This window comes from Lactuca serriola, chromosome 9 (genome assembly GCF_051521515.1).
Source record: "Lactuca serriola cultivar US96UC23 chromosome 9, Lser_US96UC23_V15, whole genome shotgun sequence".
NCBI lineage: Eukaryota > Viridiplantae > Streptophyta > Magnoliopsida > Asterales > Asteraceae > Lactuca > Lactuca serriola.
Genome location: NC_136416.1, coordinates 76,890,836 through 76,901,014, shown reverse-complemented (window position 1 = coordinate 76,901,014; position 10,179 = coordinate 76,890,836). Strand labels below are relative to the sequence as shown.

Here is a 10,179-nt window from a genome sequence, read left to right as displayed (position 1 = left end):
AGGAAATCTTCATAGGACTCGCCGAGTTTGTTCAACCAACTCGCCGAGTCGATGACCATCTTCATAGAACTCGCCGAGTCCTTCGACCCACTTCCTGAGTAGGCCAAATCTAGGACATGCAACACTTCCAGACCACAGATCCATGGTCCTAGGGCTCATTTACCACGTAAAGTTGTAAACTTTACGTGCATGCATGGCCCTATGAGCTCAAACATGCACTTCCAAGCTATACAAGAGGTCCTATGCTCAATGGGGACTTCCACTACCTCAACCACAGAGACTTTATGCTACTATGAAGTCCAAAAGGTCCACATCCGAAGTTCTTGCAGAACATTAGCCATAAACACATAGAGATTTAGGTTCTTAGGGCTTAAAACCTCTTTTCTTAGGGACAAAAGGGGACTAACGAGCTAAAGATCAAGTTAGGGTCTTTTCTACCTGAATAGAAGCCTTTCACAGAGTAGATTTCGGATCTTCTTCCCTTCTTGCACTCTTCAATCTTCTCCTTCTTCTCCCAAGCCCCAAATCACCTTCAAAATGCTAACAATCACCCACAAGGACACAAAGGAGGCTAGGGTTTCCTTCTACAGGTCTCTAGGAGTGCTAAGGGAAGTGAAGGCTGGGTTAGATCGATTAAATAGGGTGCAAACACCCGGGTTAGGGTTTAAGTCCAAATAGGGTCTAGTCGCCGAGTCCATCGGACTTACTCGCCGAGTAGACCGAGTAGATCCCGCGTCTAGTCCCGCTTCTACTCGGCGAGTCAGTCCCTCAACTCGCCGAGTCCAAGGCTAATTATGCAAAATAAAGAGATTTAATAACCACGAATACATACCTGGAATCAGGTGCTACAATAGTTGAAAATGAAGATTATGTAAGAGGAAGATAAATGCGAAATTTATAAAAATCTTTGAAATAAATCAAGTTAGAAGTTGAATTATAAGAACATTAGACAATTACAATGTATATAAATGATACAAAACGACATAGTATAGTGAGTTTGGGTACCTAAGCTTATATACCCTTAAGGGTATATTCACTTTTCCCATACCCTTATGGGAAAAGTGAATATACCCTTAAGGGTATATAAGCTTAGGTACCCAAACTCACCATAATACGTCGTTTTGTTTGATATATTTATTATAATGTTCTTAAACTTCAATCCTTAACTTGATTTATTTTGAAGATTTTCAAATTTTCAATATTATCTTCCTCTTACATCACGTTTTTTGACGAACACCTACTAAGTTATATATATTATAGTTGAAAATGAAAATTATGTAAGAGGAAGATAAATGCGAAATTTATAAAAATCTTTGAAATAAATCAAGTTAGAAGTTGAATTATAAGAACATTAGACAATTACAATGTATATAAATGATACAAAACGACATAGTATGGTGAGTTTGGGTACCTAAGCTTATATACCCTTAAGGGTATATTCACTTCTCCCTATATATATATATATATATATATATATATATATATATATATATATATATATATATATATATATATATATATATATATATATATATATATATAGGTTCAGGTTTATTTGAGATCATTCTAATTTTGTGAGACCGTGGGACCAAATCTAAAAATAATTTTTAAATGCAAAATAAATGGAAAAATCCAAAAATTCTTTTTTTAAATATTATTTCAGAACTTGAATTAACTAAAAAAAATAAAAAAAATCCAATTTTTTTTGAAAAATATGTGAAATATTCTAAATAGTATATTACACTGACATATTCTAAAAAATAATTTTAAAATGCAAAATAAATGGAAAAATCTAAAAATTCTTTTTTTAAATATTATTTTCGGAACTTGAATTAACTAAATAAAATAAAAAAAAATCCTATTTTTTTTTTTGAAAAATACGTGAAATATTCTAAATAGAATATATTACACTGTACATATTCTAAAAATAATTTTAAAATGCAAAATAAATGGAAAAATCAAAAAATTCTTTGTTTAAATATTATTTTCGGAACTTGAATTAACTAAAAAAATAAAAAAAAAAATGTGTCTCACGGTCTCACAAAATTAGGCCGTCTCACATGAACCTAACCCTATATATATATATATATATATATATATATATATATATATATATATATATATATATATATATATATATATAGGGTTAGGTTCATGTGAGACGGCCTAATTTTGTGAGACCGTGAGACACTATATATATATATATATATATATATATATATATATATATATATATATATATATATATATATATATATATATATATATATATATTCCATGTTCCCTTAGGTACAGTTCCGTGCTGCTATTGGTCGGTGAACTTTTTGATTTTTTTTTACCAAAAAACAATTTTCTTTTTTTAATAACCTATGTGTTATGTTCTTGGTTTTAGAGTTTATGTTGTACTGGGTGTGAAACTCATGTATTACACGGGTTTATTAAAAAAAATATATCAAAGTTTAAATATTAAGAATTTTTTAAAATAAATTTTCAAAATAAATAAACATATTCTAATGAATAAATAGAATCACTATTAAGAAGATCATCCATAATATCAATGATTGTTTTGTCATATTCATTAAATTTAGGGATAATGTCACTGTAGCACAATGAACTTTTGTGATTTGTCCGACTTGACCAATTATGTTTTTTTCTTGCTCATAAGGTCATCTAACTTTTACTTTACATGTCAATTTGGTCATTATCGTTAGTTTTTAACCATTCATCCGTTAACTAGTTATCAAAATTACACGAATGGGCCCTAATCCTATAGTATAAATTTCTTTCGTAATTGGTCGTTATCAGCCATGTTTTAAATCACTCGACTAAAACTACTACAATCCTGAAACTCTAGGGACCAAAGTGTAGTATTGTCATTATTCTCCCCATTAAATCTGGTTGAAACTCGAAGCATACCATTGGATTTCATAAGCACCAAACCAAATAATAGGCAAAAAAAATTTTGATGTAGGAGTTTTAGGTGGGGATTGTGGTAGTTTTAGTATCTATCTTCGAACCTTTTCTTCCTTCCATCGATCCTTGCTGCCAAACCGTCCCCACCTGAAATATCGCAGCTTGCCTTGCCCCATCAAAGAGCTCCTTATGATTCGACCTTCGTTCTCCCTCGCGAACGGTCAAAGACCGGAAATCCTTTGCCCCTCGCTCCCTTCTATGATGTTCCCATCAACCCAATGCCCCCAAAGTCTCGCCTTGTTGCCACCACTGCTTGCAGCAAAGCCGTGGCTCACATCTCGTAGTCGGAAGAGACGAGGAAGGCTTCGTAGCTTTCCCTTTTCCTTCTCTTTGGTCTCACCTGACCCTCCTCTTCGCACCCTACTGACGGAGAAGCAAGAGCGCAGCCCCGCTGCTTCTTTCACTTCGTTGCGTAGGCTTGTAAAACCCAGAGACGATCTCCCTCGTTGCTATCAATCGACCCATGACCTACGAGATTAGACGCCTGTGAGCCTTTCTTTCCTTCCCCTCGCGAATCGCCAACCACCGTCGAAACCCCAAATCAAATTCTCCTTCGATTTTGTTTTTGCCTCAACGACTGCTTCGTGTTCCTTCCGATCGACTTGCCACTGCTTTCGTTCATCCGTTGTATACCCGATCAAACAAAAGAAACGGGGTCTTAAAAGCCCCAATGTTACACTTTGGTCCCTAGAGTTTCAGGATTGTGGTAGTTTTAGTCGAGTGATTTAAAACATGGCTGATAACGACCAATTCCGAAAGAAATTTAAACTATAGGGGCCATTCGTGTAATTTTGATAACTAGTTAACGGATGAATGGTTAAAAACTAACGATAATGACCAAATTGACATGTAAAGTAAAAGTTAGATGACCTTATGAGCAAGAAAAAAACATAATTGGTCAAGTCGGACAAATCACAAAAGTTCATTGTGCTAGAGTGACATTATCCCTTAAATTTATTATCATATTCAATGTATTTTAATATATCATATATATTTTTTAAGATTCTTTGTATTTATTATCACATTAAATGTATTTAATACTTTACATATATAAATTTAGTATTATGTGTCATATTAATTGATTTAATTCAAAAAAACCACAAAATGACATGTGGATTTAAATTTAATAAAAAAATTTACAAAATTACATGTGGCAAATTTAATGAAAAGATGACATTTGGCAAAATGAACTTTATTTATTAGGATAGATACGTGTTCGCTTGGGGCAACCCGCTTTCTACGTGTTTCACAATGCATCAATCATTATCGTCTCCTACCTCCTCACTCATCTTCAATATTCGTCGTTGTTCGCCCTCTCATTCGCTTCGTCTCTTTTCGTCTTCCTCCAGGTAGTTGAGGGTTTTCCGATTCATTCTTTGTACAATTATTGGATTAATCGTCAAACAATATCTTACTACCTCTCTCCTCCAATCAACCATCTAGATATGCGTCTTCCTTAATTACCACACGTATCGCCCTATTGTCTTCATCTAAATCCATGTATCGCCCACCTCCTTTGCCACCGCTTTAATCGATCTTCACCTTTTACCGTCTCAGAGAAACAACCCCATTTCTTCACTTCACAGTTGATCCACACTCACAGTTTCCTCCTCCTTTACCCACCCACCTCCGATACTATTTCGAGCCCTAAATTAGTTGAAGGAATATCTCACTCTATTTCAATTTGGCATATTACACGAGCAAAATTGCTTCTCTTCTTGGTCACTAGTTACGCTTATAGCTCTGATAATTTCTCCCACAATTCCAGCATTGCGTTTTGCAACTTCTGCCCCTTTAGCACTACTAGTATGTTAAGCTCTTGCGTTGTTAATAACAAATCGCTTCATTCTAGTTCTAGCATATACTCGTGATTTGGCCACTTTAGTTTTAAATCGACGTAGTTAGCGATACTATTGGAATTATTGAGTTAGGATTGATCATGATTGTGTTATTTCGACAATATAATGAAAAATTGCAAGCACCAGGTTTCATGTGCTCTTTCTATAGTCTTATATTTCCTTTTCTATTTCCTTCCTATTGCTATTGTCCATATAGTCGTATATTTCCTTTTCTATTTCCACTAAATCGTTGCAGATTTTGCATGGTTGTTAAGTGGTGATTTGCAGTGATTTCATGAATGTGGTTCCTTTTTTGGTCCCACCCTGGGGCGAAGCCCGGGATCCTTTTCTAGTTTGGAATTGAAAACACATGTTTTCTAATTAAGTGAAACCGACAAAAATATAATATTAAACAATACTTGTGGTGGATTGAGTAAGATTGAACTTGTATAGATCATATAGATCGTTTGCTTTGCAATAATAATAATTATTATTCTGTATGATTGAGTCTTTTTTCTTTTTAAAGAACCAATTTACACCGACAATCTTAAAGAAGTTGTATTGATTTTTAAGTTTCTATAACATCATCACCACTTTTTATAAAATAACTACATATTTCCATGGGTACTATTATATGTACCCCTCACTCATATAAATCGTCACATCATGAGGGGGTACACAAGCATTATTATACTCACAATGGAGTACACAAGACAATTGGGGACCGGGAGGGGAGGGGGGGGGGGGAGAGGTATAAATAGAATTTCCATATTTCTATTTGTCTTCGATATATTTTGATGAACGTTACCATTTTGTTTTACATATTTAAATATGAACCTTCCATCATTTTATTATCTATTTATTTTTTATTTTGTCCAATACTATACGATAGCTTCATTTTTTAAAATTGTAATTTTCCCCTTTATTTATGTTAAATAAATACTATTAGATGGGTCCAAAAACACATCTTGATATATATGTTAGCTACTCTACCTACATAATATATATATATATATATATATATATATATATATATATATATATATATATATATATGACATGATATTACACATAGTTAACATCATTAATTTCACAAGTTCATGATAAAACATTCAATTTCAAATATAAAAGTAAAGTTTTTATTAGACTATGACTATATTTGTAACATTACAATTAACTTGTAAACATTATAATTAACTTATAAGACATCTTATTTTCAATATTGTTTAGATTGTCATGTTTATAAAACAAAAAATAGTTAAAATAAACTGTTTACGTTAACGTTTCAATAAACTTATGAAAATTCTTTTAACAACTAAGGTTGTGTTTGACACGCCACAATTATCTTATTTTTCGAGCTTTTTTACGTTGTCGTGTTTGGTAAACCAAAAAATAGCTTATAAGCTAGCTTTTTGAAAAGCTACTTAAGTTGTGTTTGGCACGCCACAGCCAGCTGATAAGCTAGTTTATTTTTCGAGTTTTTTTATGTTGTCGTGTTTGATAAGCCAAAAAGTAGCTTATAAGCTAGCTTTTTGAAAAGCTACTTAGACTAGCTTTTTAGGAGTTTTTTTAAAATTTTCCAAATACACCCCTTAATTAATTATAGAAACACATATTCTTACATGTCCTTTTATGTAATTTTATATATTTCAGCTAGCTTTTCAGCTAGTTTTACCAAACGTTATTTTTTATCAGCTAACTTTTCACCTATCAACTAACTTTTTATTTAACAGCTACATTTTCAGCCATCAGGTACTTTTTCAACTAGTCCGCTAAACATAGCCTTAGACTAGCTTTTTAGAAGCTTTTTTAAAAATTTTCAAATACACCCCTTAATTAATTATAGAAACACATACTCTTACATGTCTTTTTATGTAATTTTATATATTTCAGCTAGTTTACCAACGTTATTTTTTATCAGCTAGCTTTTCAGCTATCAACTAGTTTTTTATTTAACAACTAATTTTTCAGCTAAACATAGCCTAAAGTCATGGTTGTTAAAATCGCGATCCTGATCGTACGATCCTACGATCCTAGGTATGAAAAACGATCCGGATCGTAAAAGGATCGAATTTGGGGTAGGATCGCAAGTAGGATCGTAAGATCGTAGGTAGGATCGTAGGATTGAGATCCGATCCGATCCTACCTTCCTTTGATTTTTATTTATTTATTTTTTTTTGTTGCAAATGAATTTTTTTTACCATTTTATGTCTTTTACCTTTTACCAATCTACCATTTATTATTTTTTATTATGACTTATAACTAATATTTTGAAGTTTTTATAACTTTTGAACAAAAAATAAATGTTTGAAATATTTTTCATGATTAAATATTATAAATTAAAATTATATTCTATTTTGTGGGATCTTAGGATCTCGATCCCGATCTTGCAAACCAAAAAACGATCCTAGGTAGGATTCCGTCTTAACAACCTTGCCTGAAGTATCAACTAAAGTTAACATTTAGTTTTTAGCTAGTATAACATGAAAATTAAGTATAAGTTGGGGGACGATATATGTCATTAACTCTAAAAACATTTGAGATATTTTTAAGTATCTGTTGTCGACATGTTACTGTGGGGTAGCGACGCATGTAACCATAGCCCTACATCGATTCACAAAGCAAGCCACATCATTTCTTCCCCGTTTCTCTCTCCTTCATCGTCGTTCACAGCGAAGCCACCCAAAATACACACACTGATTACACCAGAACACACACACACAACCATCACATGTATCACTGAGAATCATCTCACCTTCTACTTCAATCCAATGGGCATGGCTCTCCCTAACATTGGCTCTCTCTCCACCCCAACCGCTGCCGTTGCTCCGCCATCAACAAACTCCTCTTCCTCATCCGTCGATGACGCTTCCAAGAAGATCAGAAAACCCTACACGATTACCAAGTCTAGAGAGAGTTGGACGGAACCGGAGCACGATAAATTCCTTGAAGCTCTTCAACTGTGAGTTTCCTTTGATCTTCAATTAACATGATTAAGCGAGTTTCTGAATTGTCTTCTGCTACGTCGCTAGGGTTTACGATTTCATTTTCCATTACGCGTGAAGTTTAAGAGTATATTTTGTACTGGAATTGTAAAAGTAAGGGCTTTAGGTTGCTTTACGGTTAGTCGGACTCTGTGTTGTTCCTTCTTCTTCATCCTTTTGCAATGTGAATTCTAATTTACAGTAATTTACGTTTGCTACCGTAGTTGTTTGTTAGGGTTTCATTTCTGGGGCTGAGTTACTGGTGATCATGGGTAGAACGTACTTGATCACCCTCCAAGTCTTTCAATTCCGAGTGCAAAATAACTTTATGATTGTCCAGATCCTAAAGATGTTAGGCTTATCAAGTCATACCAGTTGCCTAATTCTTCTTTGTGCTTCATTCATTTACAGCTTTGATCGTGACTGGAAGAAAATTGAAGCTTTCATAGGTTCAAAGACTGTTATCCAGGTGCACTTACTTTTCCCTTATGAATTCACATCCAATACAATATCTTATACAACAGAAAATTTATATAAAGGTGAATGAATTAATGGCAGATTCGTAGTCATGCACAAAAATACTTTCTCAAGGTTCAAAAAAGTGGTACAAATGAACATCTCCCTCCTCCTCGTCCAAAAAGAAAAGCTGCTCATCCATATCCACAAAAAGCTGCAAAAAACCGTTAGTAAATCACAATTTTTTTTATTTAATCACATAATTTCAACATTAAAACTGATGATATTCTCTACATTGAACAGCTCCAGTGCTCTCAAATGTCACATCATCATTTCAATCTTCTGAATTTTTACAAACAAATCCTTCTACACTGGTAAAGAACACCACCATGGAAACTGGTAGTTTGTCCCATATAGCAAAAGGTAAAGATTTTTTTTCTTTCTCTTTTTCTTTCTTTCTGGTTGCTTATATATATGAATATTACTATTTTGTTAATTAATAATTTTGTTTACAGATGATATAGTATCTGGAGGCCAAGGGCAACCAATTGCTGCTAGTGTTAACTATTCCAGTAGTAATGAAAGTGCTCCAAAAACACGAACAACAAGTGAAACACATGAACAAAGGATTCATGGACTTCCATCAAGAGGTAATTCAACTTATTTACTTCAGTCATTTAATCAGTAAAAATACTTTTCTGAATGCTTTTGTAATTGGTGCAGTTTTGCCTGACTTTGCTCAAGTATACGGGTTCATTGGCAGTGTGTTTGATCCAAATACAGCTGGACACTTACATAGGCTCAAAAAGATGGACCCCATTGATGTTGAAACAGTGTTGTTGCTAATGAGAAACCTCTCTATCAACTTAACTAGTCCTGATTTTGAGGATCATGTAAGCTTTCTTCAAACCCTTATTATTATTATGATTATTTATATTAAATAGGAAGCTAAAGAGAAAAGTGTTTGTGTTGTGTGTATGTAGAGGAAATTGTTGTCAAGTTATGAAGTTGATTCAGACAAAGAAAATTCAGATGATGCAGTGGATGCGCTTCTTGATTGTGGGTAAGGAATATATAATGTGAATACAATGTTTTTTTTATTGATGATAAAGATATTGGATATTAAAAAAATGACAGGACATAGATAAAAGATGTGTGGGGCCCGTGTGGTTTGACAAGTAAGCAAGCATCCATGAAAGTGCAGCTTGTATTGTGCAAGCTCCTACTACTGTGTAAATATGATATGATAATTCAACAACTGATTTGGGGAGGGAGGAAGAAGATGATAGATGAATTGTTGCGGGAAATGTTGTAAAGCTTGAAATTTCGAGTTTTGACACAAAAATACACACCTTGATAAGAATTTAGTATATTGATATGTGGTATTTTATATATTTGTGTTATTAGTGTGAAGTAATTGTTGTTTGTGTTTGGTTTGTATTCTACCTAACAAGTAACCAGATAGAAGATGTTATGTAACAAAGCAACTGTATTATTGCTTGGATGATTATCTTAAAATGTTGAATATTTTTTATATGATATATTATGATGTTGTAGTGTGGTTGAAGATGGAAAAGGATAGTGTATTGTTTTTGTTGTACTGTGTAAGTTGCTATTTGTAAAATTTCGATATCCTGTTTTCAAGCCGCATAATCCTCAAAATTAGCACTTTGCCCCTCCAAACTTGATATAAATTAGTGTTGGTTTATTTAGTCTAAAAACGCTATTTATTTTCTGACTTTTTTCTTCAACTTTCAGTATGAAATGACATCCTCACAAGTTTCCAAAAAACAAGTATATGGATGACGCAAGTTCTTTTACATACCTGGAAAACATGTTTAATGATTGAAAATATTTTACGACAATAAACATGTTTAAAAACTTTTCATGATTTGTTAGTGGAACAAGGTTGAGCACTTTCAATCCTT

The 10,179-nt window shown here is 33.2% G+C and overlaps 1 protein-coding gene across 1 annotated transcript; it reads left to right on the top strand.

Annotated features, from left to right (window-relative positions):
* Nucleotides 1-7,411: 7,411 nt before the first annotated feature.
* LOC145074677 (Homeodomain-like superfamily protein) lies at nt 7,412-9,792 on the top strand. Its single transcript, XM_079021007.1, has 8 exons — nt 7,412-7,773; nt 8,207-8,264; nt 8,354-8,477; nt 8,555-8,674; nt 8,767-8,901; nt 8,975-9,144; nt 9,235-9,314; nt 9,389-9,792. The coding sequence occupies exons 1-8, from the start codon at nt 7,583-7,585 to the stop codon at nt 9,393-9,395; spliced, it is 885 nt and encodes a 294-aa protein (XP_078877133.1). The 5' UTR covers nt 7,412-7,582; the 3' UTR covers nt 9,396-9,792.
* Nucleotides 9,793-10,179: the final 387 nt, after the last annotated feature.

Coding starts and splice junctions, on each gene's coding strand:
- LOC145074677 (XM_079021007.1), top strand. CDS start 7,583: ATGGGCATGGCTCTCCCTAACATTGGCTCTCTCTCCACCCCAACCGCT. Junction 7,774..8,206: donor TTCCTTGAAGCTCTTCAACT/GTGAGTTTCCTT, acceptor ATTCATTTACAG/CTTTGATCGTGACTGGAAGA. Junction 9,145..9,234: donor GTCCTGATTTTGAGGATCAT/GTAAGCTTTCTT, acceptor GTGTGTATGTAG/AGGAAATTGTTGTCAAGTTA.